Here is a 22,839-nt window from a genome sequence, read left to right as displayed (position 1 = left end):
TCTGTTAATAAAATGAGAGTTTCTCACACTAACTATGCAGTCCTTGTTCCCTCTTCCATATGAAATGATTCTATTGTGGGCTATGCACTCAAACAATATATACACAGGATATACAGTATAAGTATATGTCAATATATTTCAAAGCCAATACAAGTGTAAAGCTTTTTAAGGTCTTCATAAATAAAGACAGTATGTGTCTTCAAAGCATATCCAGTTGTAAATACACTAAGCCACTATACCTGACTAAACTGTAATGGGTCATGTAAGCTTGACATAAACCTTTACTTTTTTTTTTTTTTTCCAAAGTTGCATTGTTTCCTAATGCTGACCACCTTTTCACAGACATGTATTGGACTTCTGACCGTGACATATCTGGGCTAATGGGCTGTGCATGGTTGGACCAAAATTCATGCCCACCAGTTCAGAAACCCCAGTTGAATTCCTGAAAGTAATTCCTCAACACTTTTTGAGGGGAACGTGTCCTTGTTGCTGCAGGAAGTGCACTGTGCCACATCAGTACATTTCTATCAAGCTAAATGTGTTCCTGTGAACTGTGTCCAGGCAGTAGCAGGGTGGTGGTCCTTTCACTTTGACTGTACCTTGTGCAATTTGTATCATGGAAGCTCCACTTCAAAAGTCCCACCCTCACCCCCAAAACATGCCTATAGCTCTATTTTAAGGTGGAGTAAGCCATTCCAGAGAACGCTTGTTGATATTTGAACCGACCACAAAAACAAATACACCCCTCTCCTCCTGCTTCTTCAGAGGTTCTGCCCCCCAGCTGAGCCTTGCCTTGGCAACAGCCCTCGTGACTAACTACCTGTCCAATAGGATTGTTGTTACTTGCGTCACAAACACTGCTTGTAGCTGATTGGTTGCAGAAGTGTTTACGGTCTCGCTCCAACTCCCTTTGTATATACAGTACAGGTACGTATACCTGTTTACGGAGACTGGGCTGTGTATAAACACCTGACATTTGTTTACAGTACAGACAGGTAGCAGACGGGGAGGAGATATTCGCTGATTTTGACAAAAAGTGTTTTGGATTAGAGTAGCTGACTCCGGCCTTAAAACTATATTTTTAGACTTCACTTACACTGATCAGTTGCACAGAATATATGCTCTCAACAGCACTTAACAGCAGCCTGCTAAAGTGCCCTTCTGTTCCATTTGTTTGTGGATCAGCTGTTTTTAATAAGAAAAGTTCTAAAAAAACAAAAACACTATACACAACCTGCTCTGCACTAAACAGCAGACAGAAACATTTAGCGATATGCTGATGAACATATTAAGCATCTTAAAAACCATATATTTCCTTTTAAGGAGTTTTCTAAAGACCAGAAACAGAGCTAAAAAGGTATATATTGGATATACATTGACTAAAGGTTACGCAAAGGAAACTTCTGGAAGTGTAAATAAGCAGCTCCTGACATATTAACTTGTAATCATTTGTTTGTACCTTGACATGTTTCGAATACTTCCTGCAGTCTTCTTCAGAAGCGTCAGCTGTTGCTGTGACGCGCGTTGTGTCATTAATTTATCAAGTTAGACTAAATTAACCTTTTTTGAGTTAGCTCCTGACATGTTTTAAATATAAATGTATCTTATTGTGTTGACAACAATTTCTCTCCACTTCCACCAAAGTGGCTAAACAAAAAAGGTTATTGCAGCTGGACTCATGAGACACTATTTACGCTTTACTTCTACCCTCGTTGCAATGGAGCAATGTTGTGTCTTGTTTGTCTGAATGCCCTTGTGGCAGTATAATTAAACCAATGGCTTAACCCCGTGACTGGAAGAAGTCTCTGATGGAGTCTGTGTGCACAGCATTGCATGTGTCCATGCCTGTAGATGTGTAGGTTAATGCTCTTCATTGTCCTCTGACCTCAAAGGCCTGTGTTTAAAGGCCAGTCACCCACGTAACACATCATGTAAATCAAAAGCTGGACTTGATTTTGAAAAACAGATTGGAAGACGAGGCAGACTTTAAATTGCTTCAGGCGCCGCAATCACGGTTCATTGTTGAGCAATTTTTTCCCCCTCACTGTCACTGGTTTTTTTTTGTTATGCTATTTGAGAATATTCATTATCATCCCCACATTGGGCAACAGAATGAAACTTAACATAGATAACAGTTTGTCCCTTCAGGGCCGATGCAATTATGAAAAATAGGAAAACAAGTTCACTCTTGCGATGCAAAAACCTTTAAGTCTCAAATGCTTTTTGGGGATGAAATGCACTGTGTTTCTTACCATGGGGCAAAACATGCCAAAACTTCCCCGAAAATATGGCTCCGTGGTTGTCAATGAACTGTATGACGCACACATTTAATCAGCAGACCGACTGAATGTTGTGTTGTGTCTTTTCTTTAGTTTATACACAAGATCAGTGGGTAATGAACACAGAGATTCAGGGCTCGGTCTTTATTTTGTCAACCAAGAAACAACAGTTTAACTGCTCCATAAGTCCTTTGAAAGAACAGCTTCACCGCAGCTTTAATGTCTGTAAAATATATGAGTATCTTTATTAGGCTTGAACTAAATCAACAAGCATTGGACTAAATTAGGCTTCTGGGGCTTAATAGCAAACCTATCTTTGGATGTGACAAATTGTGTGTGGGACTGTAAAAGATTTTATGGATTCCCCCAGAATTCTAGCTTTCATTGTGACTACCCCTTTAAAAAGCGCAGAAAAAGCTTCAGACTTTAAAACTCATTCAATTCAAAGTGTATAGGTGATGTAGCAGCTCTGTTCAGTATGATGCAGAAAGACCCCCAGTTGGGTGTTGGGCATGTTTTTCAATGAAATGATTGCATTATTTATTTCTCGACTAGAGTTATAGTGGACAGTACTGAATCTTTTTTTATGATTCTTTATGAAACAAGTTGACTTGGCTTCACCATCATCATATTACCATTATTAAACTTGCATAGTCACATATAAATACTGTAAATTACCTCGTCGCAATGCATCATCCTGCAATCTCTTTTTCACTCGCTTCAAATACAAATGCATGCGCCGCCAGCACGCACTAGCAACGATCTTGAGGACAGCAGGCGCCGGTGTCATTAAAACATTACCTTTTTTGTCCAAAATGAGGTTGCTAGAATCAACACAAACTGAAAGTTCTTCATAGTCACCTTAATAGAATTACCAATATATTGGGGCGCCCTTAGCTCAGTTGGTAGGGCGTCCCCCCCATGGGCCTCGGCCAGCAGCGGACCCGGGTTCGATTCCAGCCCGCGGTCGTTCTCTGCATGTCACTCCCCTCTCTGCCCCATTTCAACTCTGTCTCTACACTATCAATAAAGCATAAAAATGCCAAAAAAAAGATCTAAAAAAAAAAAAGAATTACCAATATAGAAGATAGATGAAGACTTATTTTGGCCTCCAGGCCAGCACAGCCCATGGTTCATTTACTAGTCAAGCAATAAAAAAGGAACTGTTGGACAGAAAATAACTGAGTTAATGCAGTGTCATCTATAATGACTACACTAAGGCACTTATTCAAAGGCCTGCCCGAAAAATTCACTGCCTGCCTGACTTTTGCTTGTGCTTTGTAAATGTGTCTCTTAACTGATCTCTTAACTTTTCTCTGTACCATTAGACACTGACTAGACTGCGCTCTGTTGTCCTCTCAGGGATTGCCATTGTAGTCTACGACAACTCCAGTGAATTCTACAAGACATGCTTTGCAAGGACTGGCACACAAAGCATGGTCTGCATTCATTGAAAAATCAAATCCAGCACTCATACAGACAAAGCAAAAAGATGTAACTCTGTCTGCACAATATGTGAGTTTGGTAAGATGTGCACTGTGACACGTGGTGTCTGTGCTCCAATTCCTAGTGGAAGACATAGTGGAAAACCAACAAACTGGAGAGTAGAGTAGAGTAGGATGATGGGGCATCGCTACCGCAGGACAAGTCTGGAGTCCAGGGTCTTCATAATGTGGGAGGTCAATGCTTGACAACAATCTGTAGTCCTTTAAGCCAGTGGGACAGGAACAAGGCAGGACATCTTCCCCGAAACAAAGACCCTTTGAAGACAGAGGCTGATATTATAGATCAGGTGAAGTGCTCCACATAGCTGGGGGGCACTGGCTTCGAGCACCCTGCTGGGGCTGACACAATCAGAGCCTGCAGCCTTGCCCGAGTGGAGTCTGATCTTCAGCCATCTTCTTACAGGGTCAGCTGTGCAGAACACTGTAGAGGTTACAGGTAGCCAGGGGAGGGGGACGGGGATGGGGAGGTGGAAGTGGACAGACAATAGGCGAGTCAAGTGGGTAATGAGCAGAGGCTATCATTTCGAATCGGTTAAGAACAGATTAAGTTCATTAGGCCCTGTTCATGCTGCTTAAACTCCTCTGCTGCAATTTTCTTGGTGATCTTCATGCCACTACAGACCTCTCTCTATGTGATAATGCTAGTGTTTATGCTCCAGTATCCTCTTGTGTTAACTTCAGCATGCACAATCCTTACGTGTTTATGTTGACAGCTAAAGCTAATGGGACCTTTATAGGTTCTGCATTGGTGCATATGGTCACCAACCATTCGGTAGGAAAAATTTAAATTTTTTGACTTGATGATCATCATTGATGTCCATAGAAAGTCAATGTTTCCCCAGATGTGAGTTATTATTTTTCACTCCATGGGGAGATGAATTACAGTACTTCGTCCAACATTTCCATCCCTTGAGTCACACTGCCAGCAGGGCTAAAAATACACCAGCAAACAACATGCTGTAATGAGCCAAACAAAAGCAGGGTTTCCCATCAACAGTGTTAAAAGCATTTTGGAGTGGTATTTTCCCCCCGAGGCCCGAGTGTTTAGAAAGTTTTTCGATGCAATCCACGTGTGGGGCAGTTCTGTATTGGCTGCGACTTCATTGTGAACAGGACATTAGTGGAGCCATTAGCGTTATAAAGTCTCATTGTCTCCGTCAGTTGTGCTGATGTGGTCTCGTTCCAGCTCTTTGCTTTGTGATGAGTACAGATGGACGGGGCTTGTTCTCTCTGGACATGGGGAATCATAGCTCACAGTTAGGCCCCCTATACACTACAGTCACAGCTCATTGCCCGACATTACAGCAAAGGAAACCAAATCATTGCAAGTAAAGGGGGGTGGCAGTAGAGGGCCTTCTCTCTACAGTTTGCCCTCTTTGATCATTATTGTCAGTCATCACCCTGTACTGTACTACGGGGATGAGAGATGATTTAAGTCATCCACAATATGCTCTGTTTTGCATGTTTAAGCAGTAGTTAGCAGTAAGTTAAGTTATCTTTATCAATTGTTGTCAATTTACATAAGGCACATTGAAATTTGTCTTTTCACATATACCCTCTCAAGTTACCATACTTTGGCGGGGGTCAGAGTGCAGGGTCAGCCATAATACAGCGCTAGAGCAGTTTGGGGTTAAGTGTCTTGCTCAAGGACACAATGGTAGAGATGGTAGCACCGTAGATGTAATACCAGCCACCACTATTACAAGTAACACCCTCCTGTCCGGTGCCGGGGATCGAACCAGCGACCTCATGGTTACTGGTCAACCCCTCTTCCTATAGATCCTATACCACCCTACTCAAAGTTTTATGTAAGAAGTCCAGTATTTGTAGATAATTCATTCATAACGGAAGTACAGTCATAACAAACTTTCTCAGAACTCAGAACGAAATATAGGGAAAATGAAGAATTTCAGGCAAGAAGCCAAACATCTGCTGGCCTGTAATAGATTACTGTCGGGGTGTAAAGGCATGAAGTATAGTGACAACAAGAGTGAAAGTGCCTGGAATATTTATTTAATTCTGTGTCCCCATCAATGACAGATCTATACCCGCACTGTTGTCGGCAGTCTAAAATTGCTATAACCTCCTCATTCGCATATGAGGCAGCGGCGCAACATTAATCCATCTATTTATAGCTGCAATACATCTACACACGGTGATGTTTAATAGCTTGATCCATTTCTGTGTAGAGAGAGTGTGTGTGTGTGTGTGTGTGTGTGTGTGTGTGTGTGTGTGTGTGTGTGTGTGCGGCCCCCCTCCGGCTTCAATAGACACAAACGGGCCCCCCCTTTTTGCTCAATATATTCTACTCGACTACAACCCCTCCGTCGTCCTCCAGCGTGTTTGCAAAGTCAGTTTAGTCAGTTTTCTCACCTTCTCTACATTGTTTGGTGATTGGCTGGGAGCTAAGTGGTGGTGACGGATGGTGATGTTGATGTATTTACCTCCTGTGAGCTGACAGGAAGCTGCTCCGTGTGCCCTGATTGACTGGGCCTCGTCACAGACAGCCAGCCAGCGTTTGCTTTGTTTAACCCGGTCAGGTTGGGGAGGGTTTGCTTACACACTCGATGAGACGTCCATGAAGATGAGAGGAAGACCTTCCCTAATCTTGGCTGACATTGCGCGGCTTGGCAAGCAGAGGAGGAGCGCTGTTGTGCAGCAAATGGGTGGATGGTTGTGAGGCTATACATTCCCACTGAGACAAGGTTTGTCGTACAGACATGCTGAACATTACAGTAGATGGGTGTTCTAACTGAGTAGCCCACTGTAGGTTACAAACAGTAGAATATAGGTATATTTGTTCAGGAGATGAGAAAACCATCACTGTACTCAAAATGTTGAAGGAATTTTCAAATAGAAATACTATTTTACTTGTTGGGGTTCTACAGAAATAGAAAAGACGCTTTAAAGCTATAGTGTGTAACTTATTTCGCCCCCATTTCGGCAACACTAAGTGCGTTTACATGCAGACTCATAATCGGGTAACTAGACAAATAAGACTTCAACAGGAATTTTAAACTGCATGTAAACACCTTTATCCAATCTACTTCACACACAAATCGGCACAATAACGGACAAGAGAAGTCGGATAAGAACACCCAGATAACTCGTTCATAGTCGGCATTCTCTCTGCATGTACAGTATACAGGGATAGGACATCGCATATTGGAGTTTGCTTCTGCGCCTGCTCGAGAATCCCTGCAAAGGATTTCCGAGGATTTCACAAGGAAGTGGAAGGAGACAACGTAAAAAAAAATATTAGGGTTATTTATAAAAATATAAATATAAATATAAATAAATATTTATATATACAGTATATATAATAATTTATATGATATAAATATATATATATATATATATATATATATATATATATATATATATATATATATATATATATATATATATATAGAACGGGGGAATCTGAGGCATCGGGTAATGTGAGCCACCCCCTGTATCTAGGTAACGGAAAACATTTTTGGTCATGTGAGATATACGTTTTCAAGCCCCTCACATTTCCCCATGGCCCTGAAAGAGAGGACCTCATGGTGCTGTGGTAAGCATGTTTTTTTCACCAAAATAGGTATTTTGCATGTAAAAGTAAATTTTCTTGCTGTCAACTTAATCAACTGTTGTGCCAAAGCAAATGTATTCACGTAGAAAAACTTCTATCATACGTGTTGATGAACTACCAACATATGAAACCATGTGATGCTGATAACTGAAAATTAGTTTTTTCTCAAATTGTGATGGTGGGGGAAAGTGAGCCAAATGCTGTGGGGGAAAGTGAGCCACTGTCTCACTTTCCCCCACCATGAGGCACAAGTTAAGTTTAGTCTTAAACATATTTTAATGTAATATTACATGTCATACACATTGTAGAAAAGCCATCATGCCAAGGAAATACACCAGGAAGACGACCTGGGGCAACCACACGGAAAGAGCACCTTCTCATCTTTCCCTGTAACCTTCAGGGCTGGAATGTAGAGTAGGCCTAGTTGTAGAGTATGACAGGCTGATGTTATAATCCAGTTGGGTCTTCTTCTGTGTTCTGAGTCCCAGGCTGTTCTCGCTGGTTCTGATTTTCCTATGTATTAACCCCCAGACACAAGCTGGCTCTAAGGGTCCTGTTTTCTGACCCCCAGACTGTGTTCTAATCTAACTGGTTCTATCTTTCATTTGAATCTTATTAAAACCTTTTGAATTATAATATGTTGTATTTGATTTTGTTCAGAGTTACTTTCAAGTGTTTAGAAAATTAGCTTTGCTTTAATTGACCAAACCCCATCATTCTTTTACTAGTCCGACATTAGTTCTGGAATGTGTGGCTAGCTTTCGGGATTATAACTGTTACAATATGTGTTGTTATGGTAGTTTCAGAGTGGAAATTGGTTTACCCCCAGCTGGTTCACTTTACCTCCTTGATTTTCCTGGTCTGGCTCAGTTTACCCCACAGCTGGGGTAAAGTGAGCCACATGACAACTTTTTTTAAAACAATCATATTTTCACTGCCCTTTGTCTTGAAAAAATTCTGCTAATGCCCATTTCTAGGAACCATCCTGAATTAATGGGAAATGTGTAAATTTGAGTGATAAATCATTTTAGCTTGCTTAGAGGGGAGCAAATGTAAAAAGTCAGATTACCCCGTTCTCCCCTATATATATAAATTATTCCCGGAAGGCAACTGGACGTGGCTCTTAACCTTAACCACTTGTTGAAACGGCTACAGCGCCACCTAGCATAGTGGATGCATCGGACATTTATCCGATTACTGAAGGGCCATGTATACTCAGACAAGTAACACGGTCCGTTCGAGTGTCTAGTTCGGTATATGTCTTAATCCAATCTAGTTGTGCCATGGAAACGCACTGACTGTCGCGCATCTATGAGGTAAGCCTTTGGTTATGGTGCAGATACCTTCTGCTGTATGTCCAGTGACACCAGCTTGTTAGCGCTGCCATACTGAGAAACAGAGAGAGTTGGTGGAGCGGAATCAGGCTTAATCAACTTTATGTCAACTTGTTTGGCGATGGCTTGAATGTAACCGACATTCAAGCCAAATGTAATTGGGCTATTTCAATGATTAAAAAGTGTGATCATATCAGTGTCCCTAAGCAGGGATATGGATATGGATTGGTTTTGAGGTGGACAAATAAAAGAGATGTGCCCCTATCCCAGTAAATCATTCATGCAATCATGGATTTATTAACCCATTATCCACTATCTATGGGGCAACCCCAACTACAGTCTACATTAATTACAGTCTGACTATAAAGCTAGTGTGTCTGGTGTATTTTCCCTAAAAGATGCTGAAAGTATGGCTATGTATAGGCAACAAAGTATCACAGAAGTTGTACCAAAAAGGGCATGTGTTGTAATGCCTAACGGCTTTTTTTTTATAGACCGTGAAGATGACACTACCGAGGTGTCTTTATTAACAATGGTTATCAATCTATTTGTTTTTTTCTACTTTTAATTTGTATTGTTAAGAAGATGCCAAGATAGCTAAATTGATTATATTCAAAAGTAAAAAAAAAAAAAAAAAACTATCATGAGCTTTATCTTTTTTGGTGGAAAAATTTGGGAAGCCATTGCGCTTGAGCCAATGGGATAACACACATAGCCTACACACACACACACACACGCACACACACGCCATTGCCTTGTCAGCTAACCCCCCCTAGTGCCGAGTATCCTGCACAGATGCGCACAGTCTCCCACCACGGTAGCCGCCGCTCTCTTCACTTTCTCCTCCGCTGAATCCCATTTATTTCTTCTCTATTCGCCGTCGGTCTCCATATCTCTCTTCTGCTGCTGCTTCTGGGCTGGAGACAAGACGGCGAGCCTGGTAGTCCGTGGCACACATTGCCCTGCTAACAACAGCAGCAGCAGGATTCCTTAAAAGTCTGTCACGTCTCTGTGCGCTACGGAGACGCACTATAGATTGATAAGGAGGACAAGTGCATTTTTTTTTTAACAATGCAATATCAGTGACTGAAGTCCATGGGAAATCTCCAAAGTTGTTAAGAGCTATATGTGTTTCCCACCTTGTCTGAACAATTTGATTCCACTTTACATATTTTTGGGCGACTTTATATCCTAAAACCTCCCAGTTTTGCGCGCCTTCGCCGCTGCTGCGTTCAGGTAAAAAGGATGGATCTCGTCTTGCTCCGTCAGACGGCAGTTCTTCTCTCCGACCGGGACCGAATGTAAGGACGACCCAGCCAGCACCAGGGGATCGGTGTTTTTTTTTTGGACGACCCAGCGTCCACTTGTCTCAGACCACGTTATATAGGCTACCTCTCGACTATAAAAGTACCTCAGCTGAAGCCGGTGATAGATGTTGCAGCAGACATGACTTTTGGAAACAGAATTTTCCTCGTTTCCCTCTTTCTTGGAATTCTCCCCACTCGCTTCGGCCGGTGCAACCAAGGTGAGTTTAATGATCCACTTTAGTAGAGGCGATCTGAATTTGATTGAAGACTACATGCTGACAACTTACTGACTCGTAGGCCTACAATGCTTTTTCCAATTATTCCAAACATGTTCACTGTGGACACTGTTTAGAATACACCGTGCCGTTATTAACCTACCGAACGAGTAACATAATCCATACATGCAAGCAGTCAAACCTATAAACTAATTACTAGAAAAAGGTCTACTACACCCATTGAGGAATACTGTGTGATGTGAAATATCTTAAAAGTTTGAAATGTAAGAAATCCCTTCTTTTTCACATCTTTGTTGTATTGTTAATTAGAAAGGTGGCACAGAATATGGAGAAAATATTCCCAGGACAAATAAAACATCTACATATTCATATTCATAATTATATGGCAATGATTGACGTATATATCCGAATGAAGTGGGATTAAGCCGTCTGTTTGCACACAAGCAGATTCCCTCAGCCCAGCTTTTAACCAAACACTGACTCGCATAATATAATAAAATACGTTTTGTATGGATATCAGCTGCTGAAGTGACAACCCTGCAGGCTGCTTTTTTACGCATTCTATATTACACACACACAGCCAGAGAGACACAGACATAGTTGACAGTGGAGCAGCCACAGATTGAATCATTAAGCAGGTGTCACAGTGAGAGAATGTGTGTGCGTCTGTTTGGCAGAATGTGAGAGCAGCGCACTTGCATGTCTATATCTTGTGCTGTGGGTGTTGCATCACATCTTGGGGACGTGTACAGTGAACGGCTCTGGGCTGCCAGAGATGTATTTATTCAGAGAGAGTGTGCATGTGTGCACGTGTTGATGAACTTGTCTGAGCACTTTAATGACCTCACGCTGTTGTGCTGCTGTGTGCTTCTGTTTCTGGACGAGGTGCTGTGGGTGTGCACTGTGCAGTGTGAAACAGAGAGTGGGTGTCATTGTGTACACAAGGCAAAAGTCCTGCATGCACACACACACACACACACACACACACACACACACACACACACGTCTTTTGCATAAGCTTGCAGTGCACCTGTCGTTTCATATGATGTCTGAGTCTGTATGGTCCCACACTTTGTGTGTGTGTGTGTGTGTGTGTGTGTGTGTGTGTGTGTGTGTGTGTGTGTGTGTGTGTGTGTGTGTGTGTGTGTGCATGTTTGTGTGTGTTCCGTTGCTCCACATGCACACACACACACACACACACACACACACACACACACACACACACACACACACACACACACCCGCAGCATCGGTGAGGTTTAAAATAGTCTTATTGATTGTGCGGGACACAGTTGGATCTGCCCCCCCAGGTTACATTTTATTGTTCTCTCTGAGTTCAATAAGAGCGATGCTACTCCCTGTTCTCTTAGACAGCTGCTACATAACAGGCTCGCTCTGTGTTTTTCTCCGACACAGATTGAATGATTGAACTGATGTCTGCTTTCTATTGTACTTTAGTCTCTCATATTGACTGGTCTGGGACCTGCAGACGCACCAATACAGCCGTTGTGTGTCTACCACACAAAGCTGTGCCGCCGCTCGGAATGGAAAATCTGACTTTAACTCAGATGATAAAAGAAAAGTGTCTCGTTATAGGCGCCGCCGAGGCATTCGTGTTTCTCACTTTGCTCCCGCTAGTTTTCCTGATATGTTACTTTTGCCAAATTTATTTCACACTACTGGTGTATAATGTGGCTGAGAGCTTCACAGGAATTAATATGGGGAATTATTCAGTGCGGGGTTATTGAGGAGACGCTAACTTGTGCAGGGGCATGAATAGCAAGTGTCTCTCTCAAGCTTGTTTTGCCCAATTCATGTTGAGATTCAGTCACCCCATGTCTTTGAAGAGAAAAACTAGTAACTATATACTTTTTTTCAGCTCAGCTATATACAGAAAACATTGTGTTATTAAGGCAGGCTGAGGACAACAAACCCCAACAGCATTACACGGAGGGCGTTTTAGTAGAGTTTGACAGAACTCAAAAGGTTGGGGATTTCACAGACACAATTGGACGAGATGTCAGCTGTTAGGAGAACAATAAAAAAACAATTGCCTTTTTTTCTTCTCGCCTATGTGCCTCCTCTCACATATCAGACGTTCCCTCATATCAACCCCAACTGGGATTGAGGAAAGTTATTAACAAAGCTGCTGCACCAGCTCACTGCCACGTTTGAATAAGCCTGTTTCCCCCCCATCAAAAGATATCTTCCCATCATCTTTACTTTTATCAATTATTTCCCCATTTTCCCTCCCTTGTGAAGTCGGCAGCAGCAGCTATATTTTATCATAATGAACATTCACAAATCTCATTTTGCGAATCTCATTTATGCCCATTGTAGAATTATTTCCAGGCAGGATATTTCTCACACCCAGTAAATTGGGAGAAAATGTCTTTGTTCCACACTTCTGACATTTTTCATTCAGTTTGTTTTCCGCGCAAGTTTATTTATTTTTATTCTTTATTCCATTTTGCCTGACAGAGTGATTCAGGCTTGAAAAATATAGTAAGTAAACCATCCTGGAAAAAGTATCATGTCAAATGAAAGGCACCACCACGTGCAGATGTTATTTTTTGTCGGTCAAATGCATCTCACAAGACACTGCTGGATCTCTGATAGTTTGAACCGTAATGTCAGTAATACATGGAAGACATCTGTTCTGCTTACAGTTACACATTACAAGACTTAAAAGGATCTATCAATGAAATAATCATCAAACTAATATGCAACCATTTTGTATTGATTCATGCGGAGGGCTGACCAAAGCTTTTGCTCTCGCTGGTACCGCCCACAGAGCGTGGAGATCACCCTCAGTGCTGTAGATGAAGAGATATTCCACAGCAGAGTGCTGTCAAGGAAAATCAATCAATCAGCCAATCCAGATCGGCCATACAAATGTTAACTCCGCACCTTTGAGTCAAAAGCCACAGGGTTAACCTACCTCCATGCCATTTCAGAGCATATGTCTCTTATTTGGTCAAACAAGAGTAGTTTTGGAAAATTGACCCTGGTCAAAATGTAACTTCAAGGGGTGCGGATGGGGGGACTATATTTGGTCTGCTAACAATCGCATTCTGTAGGGAATCACTATTCAAAACATGTTTAATAAAATAATCAGTATCAATCAAAAACAAGTAATGTTAGGGGAATATATTGAATGATCTGCAAGTATATGAGATGTTTAAAAAAAACATTTGGATGGTAGTTTTATGTTAATCTTGAAAATAACTATTAATTATATGCCACAATGGGTAATTTGAAGTTAATATCAGAACAGTGCTGTTGCACAGTGTGGACGTATTAATGAGTGATCACAGAGAACACCTGTTGTGACATTACTAATTGAGTTGTGGTCAGAATTGCAAAATACTTATAATCAACATTGTGGCAGCGGCACTTGATCCAGTGTTGAACGGCTAAGTCGCAAAATATTGGCAATAATTCCCCTTCTCTAATCTCTCATTTAAAATCAATTACAGCTTATATCAGATCTCATCAACCGCATTCGAAAAATTTGCTTTGCTGCCATTTATTATGTTCCTGGATGTTTGATCTTGGTGGAGTGTGGAGACGTGCTGAAAATCCCGTCATGCCTGTCACGTTCCCTCAGCAATGGATCAGTTTCCATTTCACAGCGTATCATCCCCTCATCTGTCGAGAGCCATGCAGCACTTTGTTTACACCACTAAATGACAATGTGCAATCCTCACCGAAAACACTCACCCATATCAATTCTCTCACAGTCTCACAAGTCTGTTCATCAAATGCTGCTGTTTGTCTTTTAACAACATTTGCTGTTTACCAGAATGGGTATGAGGAGAGCTTGCCAACTGAAATGTTTTGTTTATGTTTGGAAGTAAAAAAGAAATTGGGAAGCATAAACAACATAATCAAATATCTCAAAATTTTACTTTTATGGCGACATTCATGCCACTTTTTTCATACTTCAACAAATCACACCGTTATTTTCTTCGAAACAGTTCTATGTCGAACCATTACTCTAACAGAAAAGGTAGGTTTGCAAGCTATACTTGAACAAGGTAGTGTTGTGCGCACCTGTAGACAATCAGTGCCCTTGTTCTCTGAATACTCAAATGGCTCCCAATTGTAATTTACATAACACAAACGGTTTTTGGGTCTGTCGTTGGGGCCGTAGTTATTTTGAGGTGTTTGTGTGGCCTGCGAGGGTTGTGTAGGCCAGACAGACAGGAGATGTCATCATTCTCCTAGAGCCCCATGTGTTTATGAGCCGGCCAGCTCATGTTCTATTTATATCTAACCAACGGAAGTCCCAAAGGACCCTCAGCTCTAGGCTGGGTCTGTGGGTGCCTCACTGTGAGATAACTCTATGGAGAGAGAGAAAGAGAAAGGGACAGAGAGAGAGAGAGAGAGAGAGAGAGAGAGAGAGAGAGAGAGAGAGAGAGAGAGAAGATGGATTGGTATGTACACGCAGGCAGTTTTAGTGCATACTGGCACACTCTGACATTCGCCCAAAACCAGAACACACACACACACACACACACACACACACACACACACACACACACACACACACACACACACACACGCACACGCACACGCACACACTCAAGTACCAGTGTTCACACATGCAACTTTGTTCTAACATTAAACTATGCACACATGCACCTTACTGTTGCTATCTAGAAACCTTGTCACTACTGTTTTGTATTTTTAATCTGTAGTGTTTTTTAAAGGAACCATTTGGTTAATGCAACCAACTGAGTGTTGAAGTAGTAGAACAACACAAAAGGCCGGGGATGCTGTTGTCGGGTCACCCCTGTGTCTGCTACCAATGATAGTACAAAACAGTGTCAGTGCACTAGTGTTGTTTCCTTTCAAAGCATGTTTGTCTTGTGCACAAATGAACCACAACCAATGTACTGTCACTTTTCAATGCAGTAAAGTTGTGCATTTCAATTTCTGATTAAAATAACTTTCGATCAGAATAAGACTGGTTTTGATCTCTGTTGGATACTTTTCCCACATTTAATATACATCAGCTATTCCTTCATTCGTGGCAAAGTTAAATGTGTGAAAGTGCCCTGAGCAACACGGGCCAACTCTATAATTAGGGCCATCCTCCAGGGAGTGTGCTGCTTACCTGCCCACAGTAGGCTATTGCTAATGGTGTCCATTAACACCTTTGGCATGCCAGCTTGTCCTCCAGCCTGGCCATGGCACTGAACATGGCACAACACCCAGCCATTGGTGGGCAGGAAAAAAGTCACACAGACACACTGGCACTGGTCCAGAAGCAGCCAACATGGAGGAAAAATGTAAAACTAGCGCTAGCAGAGCAGAGAGGAAAAGGATTTGAAGTAGAGTATGAAAGGATCAGCGTGAAGTCATCCCATACTGTGAAAGTACAGGATGGCCAGTCAATAGAATAGTGCGTTTTCATATGAATCAATGTCCAATCTTTTTCTGATTGATATAAAACAACAGGGTTCATTGAATGTGTTTCATTTGCTTTTCTAATAAGCTCAGCTTCTGGTCAGGTATGTAGTACAGAATATCATTCTATGTTCATGAGTTGATGTGCATGATGTTTTGATTTTGTCTAGAATAAACAGAAGGACACTTGTTTAGGTATTAACACTGATTTCACTACTATGGTGGCAAGAGCCAAATGCTTGTCTGTCCTACCGATGGGGTTAGTAAAGCAAAAGACAGTTCACAGCAATTCCAGGGGTTGACAGTTAATTGAATATTTCAGGGTCCCCTCTGTTGCGTTCAGTGTTTTTTTTGTCTCAATGAAGTTTCAGAGGTCGACACTAAAAGTAATACAATTCCGAGAAAAAAAAATTAAAATCTTGAAAATTGATACTTTTACAGCCACGATTCTGATCCAAACCTAGTAGTCTGATGACTAGTTAACTGTTGAATACTGAACTCTTGTCTGTTTTACTCTGGCTGTACCAACTGTCTGTCTGTCTGTTTGTTTACATTGTTCTCTCAGGAAATCTGATTTTACCAATCCCCAGCTGTCAATCATGTACAGCATATAGAGGATTATAACAGAGGACATTTCTATAATGCTATACCTTGACAAATATTAGGGAAAATACACTCCTCTCTGTCTAAAGAAATGTCACTTAATAACTTCAGGTTTCAGGTAGCAAACATAGCCATTATATTTGAGAATGCATTTCTCTGGCGCACTAGGAGTTCCCACTCCATTAACAAGACCTCAGCAGCTCATTGCCTTTGTATGTGGTTGGCAAGGCAAGTGTGTTTATGCAATAAAATATAGATTTAACTTTACATTTTGAACAAAAATACTACATTTTTGTATAAACAGTTGCACTTGTCTCACCACCTCATGTCCATAAGGAATGTACAATTATTACATGGCACTGATAAATCCTGTGTTCTGATTGGTCAATCACGGCATTCTACGGGTCTGTTATTTCCAGCTTGAATGACCGCTGTCATAAGCAACTGTTTACTTACAGGTATGCCACACAAAAAAGTCAATGTTGTGTTAACAGCTTGTTCTGCTGCCCAAAGTGCCCCAAAAATAAATGAATTCTGCTTCGATGTTCTCTTTATTTAGAATTGTTTTTGTGGATTTTAAAATGAAATTGCATTTCAGCTATTTCTCTTCTGGCTGTCTGATGAGTGGAGCTCCATGAAAAGACATATGCAAGTGCCTGAGTTCTACTGTGATAAACACCCTTTTAATTAAAAGTATGACAGCCGCAATTCATCATTTATTCTGTGATATCCATTAGTTCCTCGTAAGTCTCTATAATTGCTCTTTTAATGCTTTAGAAGTCTATCTTAATATGTTAGAAAAAAAATGCTATATGTGTGCACAGAGCACCTCCCTCTTGCAGGCTGGCAAAAGTTCCAGAATAAGAAAAGTTTTAGTATACATGTCTCTGCTTTACAAGGAGCACCAAACTGTATGTATTTGTTTGTATCTGTTGACTATGACAACAAAGGAGCCACATATATCTTGAATGGTTTTCTTAACTGTTGGATATTGTGACTCTCCTGTTTGTCTCGATCCAAAACAGGTGTATGGTGTCACTGCAGTGTGTCCTATAGCAGCTCTGTGGGAGATGAGTGGAAGGAAAGGAGCATTTAGTTGTGTATGATGCTGTACGTGCGTGCACACCTGGGTTGATCTTGTCAGAGTGCATTCACAGATAGGACATACCCCTCTTATTTTTGCAGTGATATTGTCATTTGCACACGATAACATAACATTGAAATGACTACCTCCTATGATGCACATTCAGTGGTAATAACCAGCAATCCCAGAGCAATTACGTTAATGTAGATTCATTCAGGAAAATATTGTCACTAATAGATATTTGTGTTGGCATAATGAGCCCCCCAAGGAGCAATAACATAGCTCTTAAGTGGACATTCATAAGTGACTGACACATAAAAAACGACGTCATTATCCAAGTAAAATAATAATACATTCTGATTTGTCAGAAATCTGCATGCGTGAGTGTGTGTGACAGCTTGAGATGTACTGTGTGCCAATGGATGTTCAAGGAAAGGTTTATATAAGATTTGGGTTTTTGTTGGCGAGATTCAACAATGAACAAAGTGTTGTTGACCCAAGAGGCCAGCTATCCCTCTTTCCCTCCATACTCAAATAATTAACACAACTACAATAGATACAAATGAGTGAAATAGTTTCCACACATTGTAAGGACATAACTGTATTGTCACACATACTGTGCATTGGGCCCATTTGACAAGGTGACTGGATGGGCTCAATGTAATATTTATGGATAGTGAAAAGGCAACAGGATCTGTGCCTATATGGTCTATTCCCTAACGTTGTCACAAGCACAGGTGAAAACATTTTTTTAATTTAATGGTGTTACGATGGCACCACACTGAAAGTAAATTCCGGAAGCCGTATCTGCTCCTTTCCGCGGTAAATCACTTGTACCTTGGAGAGACACTTTCCTCCTGAATTATTAAATCTACTGTCCTTGAGAGCAAGACAAAGTATTGTCAAGGATGGCAATATTTTTCCAGGGTAACATTGCTTTGTTTTATTTATTTGTATATATTTTTTTGTTTTGCACTACCTGGAAGGTTAAAGTCAGCTGACAGTGATACTATTATGCTGTACCAAGATGAATGTGTTTTGTATATTAAACTCTAGGAAAATGCAATACCAAAGCTCACGTTAACACACATACAAACAAACCATACCCAGGATATTATATTTGGCATAATGAAACACATATTGTCATGGCATAGGAAGGTGTCGGAGGAGATCCATCCCTGATTATATCTCATGAAGAGTATCAGTCATGGGGCGGAAGAAAATAATATGAGTGGAGATTGCTATGGATGAGGGAAAAGGGATGTATGTGGAGGGAATGCACTGTTGACAGCAATCTGACTGCAATCCATCAGTCTCCCAAATTGTGTCGCAAGTGGCAAAACAATGTTTGCTCCCATTGTACACACGCTGCCACGCTCATTAATATTCATCTGGGAAACTCATTTATGTTAATATAAAAAGTGTCTAAATGAACACGTTTATGACTGATATTTCAATTTTCAGTGTGAAAATAGATTTTTTTTGTGTACTGACGGATTGCTAATGGTTGTTTTATTTCCCCCTCTCTATTTCACCATTTCAGTTGTGCTGCTGGATACGACATCTGTGCTTGGAGAGCTAGGATGGAAGACATATCCTATAAACGGGGTAAGTAGTGCAACACTGCTCACGATTTTTCTTTTTTTACTGTCCGGCGTGCCTTGTTCAAAAATGCGCGGCCCGTGCTGCATCCATGAGATCAATTCTATCGACTTTAAACAGGTCAGAGTGGGTAGCAGGGATCTGTTTTATGTTCACATCCTCTTCGTGTTCAGACGCCTCGACTCAAATGGCATGTGCTGTCAAATGGAGACAGATGATGAGCAGAGGGTCTCCTCTTGTGCTGTTCAATCTTTTCCTATTAATACCTGCCCTGTTCGTGTCACTTTGGTTGGACTGACTCTTTAATTGTTAGCCAAATGAACAGTTTATAGAGTAGTCATTAGTCCAGCCCATGCTCACAAAACTCAGCCTTTAAATATCAATATATGTTTCCGCATTATAATTATAGATTGTTGAGATGAGGAGATCCAATTCCAAAAAAGCATTTCCATCCGCCATAGCTTCAGTTCTTCATGTTCAGGGGAGACTCAGTTAGAAAGACATCCGGTTGCCTCTCAGTTATACTGAGTAATGACTGCATGTATTCTACCGTGTTCTGTTCTTTTGTCAATCCACTATACCCAAAAGGGGGTATATATAGTATATATATATATATATATATATATATATATATATATATATATATATATATATATTTACAGCACAGCCCAATATATATATTGTGCATAAGTATATAAGTATATAAGTGCCTCCAGCTCCTTTAGAAGTATTTTGTCCGGCTGAAAAAAAATCCAAACTTTGGAAACAGCAGCAAGTGTCAAACTGAACGGTATTCGCATAATAAAATATAGATGTGCTGACATGGAACCGTAACACCCTCAGATCAAAACTTTCATGTTGCATCAAAACCTTCCCCTTCCCTGTGCTGTCAAAATACCTGAAAGACTGATGGAAAAATGTCTTCTTGTTTTATGCTGCGAGGTACAACAATAGAATTGTCCGACTTCCACCTCTTTGTTCACATCCATTGTCTAGGTTCTGTCTCCATAACTTGTTATTTACAGCACAGCCCAATTCAGAAGTTGGACTCATAAGAGGAAAGAGGTACAGGCTATCCCATGTCCATGCCACTCTGTATGTGTTTAGTCCTTGTTTGGCCATGTTTAACTGCCTATTGTTCCCTGGACTTGGTGGTTACCCATTTGTGGTGTATTTACTCAATGAGGTAACTGCTTATTGTTGCGATCTAGCTTAGACATAAAACGTGTGATTTCTCATGATTTAGTTGATTGCCGTCTCTACATCCATGCTTACAATGTAAACAAAAGTATCTGGTATATAGTATTGCAACTTTTTGTCATAATGATAATGATGAATAGAGGGGGCCATGCCCTTTTTTTCATGATTATTTGGAGCTATGCAGTGTCTCCTACAGTATATGCTCCACTATCTGCAGGACTTTGTACTTTCTCTTTGGGGTTTTGACTTTAAAAGTTGCTTTACTGGAAGATCCCCTAGGTACCCCCCTGTCTTCTCTGTCTGTCTGGCTCTCCCTGGAAGGCCCTCTGCGGCCCATATCAGGGTTATGGAGGTGATTACATCATGTAGGTCGTGGTGACAGCCGCCCACAGCGTTAAGGAAAAAGGAGAGAGAGAGAGAGAGAGGGAGGCTGCTGCTGCCATGATTAAGCTGTCAGCCCTCTCCCCACCTCACTCATCCACTATCCTCCCATTTACCATTAATATTTAAGGCATGGAGGTGAGAGGGCCTGGGGGAAGGTGTGAAGACCTGGGCTGGTAAAATAGTTTAAATCCCCCTCACTACCTGGCAGCCAGCAATAGGAAGTCAATCCCCACCATATTAGACACAGCCCCGGTATCAGGCCGATACAGCAGTACAACCATGTAGCTGCCTATCACAGTTGCACACTGGTTGTTGTAGTTCCAGATATATAAAACTGCCGTCAGTCCGTCCCGCCCCGCCACAAATGCACATCTTAAAATCATTTCATTTACAGTAACTGCTCCAACATGATTACCCCATGATGAGTTTTACTCCTATGATATGAAATTGAAGGTGAAGTGGAAATTGAGGTGTATGTTTATGGGGAAAAACAACTCTTGTAAAGAGAGGAAGGTGAGTCTGTTTTGTAGAAGAGGAAGGTTAGCCACAAGTACACAGTGGTGGTTTACTTACATTACACCACACTGCATGTGGCAGTCTGGGTTGTCTTTGAGCAAGACATTGTAACTTCAAAGCTGCACTGCCAAATAAGACACTATTGGCCTAAATACACTACAAATAAAAAATGTAATTGTTGACTTATTTTGTCTATAAGACTATAGGTTTTCGAAACAGGGAAAATGTAATATACTTTTTTAATGGATAGAGATGTCATCCACGTTGATAAGACAATGAGCGATTATTTGAAGTACCGTACCAATTATTTGTCTTTTTCCTGATTTCTAAGCAGATTTGTAGACATGTATTGGCCGTGGATAATGTCATCTCAAGGATGCGTGGGATACACTTAATCTAAAACTATTTCCATCATATTACATAGTTATGACTCAGAGAGGAAGTGAGGTTTTTGATGCCAATTTTGTCAATCAGGCGCTATGGGGTTTTGAAGTGCTCCAACTGTGTTGGTGAACGGTTTGATTCAGGGGAGCAGGAAATCAGACTTTTCAGATATAAGTTGCTTCACTACAACGGCCAATTTAAACTATAATATAAATGACCTGAGAGCAGGTAAAGACAAACCTTTACACTACTTTTCTGCTCTTTTACACATTGTAGCCTAAGCCGATTTGTAATTTGAATAAATTAATGTGGTCAAATGCTATTATTTCTTTTCTTTACCTTCTTGCTCTCTGGTTATGATAAAAGTTATTGGTCAGATTTAGCTGACTGTCAGGGCAGTGCAAGAGATCATCAGCAATGCAGTACTGTGAGTTACTTGTTGAGGGCACAATAATGTGTGATTATGCGTGGGAATAGTTTTAATTGACGTACAAGTTGCATGGTAAGATTTAGACCCTCCAATCAATTAAGTTCATGCACTAGAACGCATTTCCCTGTTGGTCCACATCCAACGCATCTCCAGCTCACTGGAGAGCTGTACGCAGAATGTTAACACACAGTAAACACGATCATACGTCTTGGTCATGCCCAGCCTTCAGTGCAAAGTGTCCTTTTGATTATTCTATATCTGCTACTGTTTCAATTGGCCCACAAGGGGAAACCATGCCAGGAGGACTGTTTTGATTTTTAATGACTTTATTAAAAAAAAAACACCCTCAAAGCTTTTACTCGTTAGATCGGTGCATATTGAACGGCGACTGATCTATACCGTGTCTCTCAAAGAACCTTGACTCTGCAAACCGTCTAATAATTGTGTGTGTTTGAGAACGCCAACGGAAAGCTGATACTTCAGTGGAAGAGATGTCGAGAGGTCGCTTTCATGAGGCAAAAAATAATGTGTGTGTCTATTCTCGGCCTCTCTCTCTCTTCCCCCTGTTCTGAAATGCTGAATAGTGAGGAAAAACAGGGCATCTGGGGGGTGAATGAGAGAGAGACAGTAAGAGGAGCAGAGGGGGGGAGAGGGGGGGAGGTTTGATTTGGCGTCTGCAAGCAGCCACGATAAAGCCCCGCTAAGAATGGGCAGACACACTGCTGAAATATGCATGAGTCATTTCCCAGTGGTGGGTGGGTGGGGAGAGAGGAGCAGCTTATTTATTAAATTACAAGAAACAGCTTTAAAGGATTAAGAATGCCTAATGTTGCCTTTTGTTTTTCATTCATTGACCTCGTAATGGAAACGGAGCATAGACAGGTTTTCACGACAAAGAACGATAGTGGGCCATCACAAAGGGGATGGGGGTAATCCTATTTTGTATCTATTGTCGGAGAGAGATCCCGAGCAGCCAATAAGTCAGA

General features: G+C 41.2%; 1 protein-coding gene across 1 annotated transcript in view; it reads left to right on the top strand.

Moving 5' to 3' along the window:
* Positions 1–10,138: 10,138 nt before the first annotated feature.
* The window catches only part of LOC307259003 (ephrin type-A receptor 6-like), a gene marked incomplete at both ends in the record, with an annotated part of 157,188 nt that continues 144,487 nt past the window's right edge, over positions 10,139–22,839 (top strand). Inside the window, 2 exons of the mRNA XM_080038710.1 lie at positions 10,139–10,217; positions 18,881–18,945. Of these exons, the coding sequence (XP_079894836.1) occupies positions 10,139–10,217; positions 18,881–18,945 (144 nt within the window). The remainder of the gene's footprint in view (positions 10,218–18,880; positions 18,946–22,839) is intronic.

The sequence above is a fragment of the Ammodytes marinus genome (assembly GCF_949987685.1).
Source record: "Ammodytes marinus genome assembly, chromosome: 12".
NCBI lineage: Eukaryota > Metazoa > Chordata > Actinopteri > Uranoscopiformes > Ammodytidae > Ammodytes > Ammodytes marinus.
This window is presented reverse-complemented; position numbering and strand designations above follow the sequence as displayed.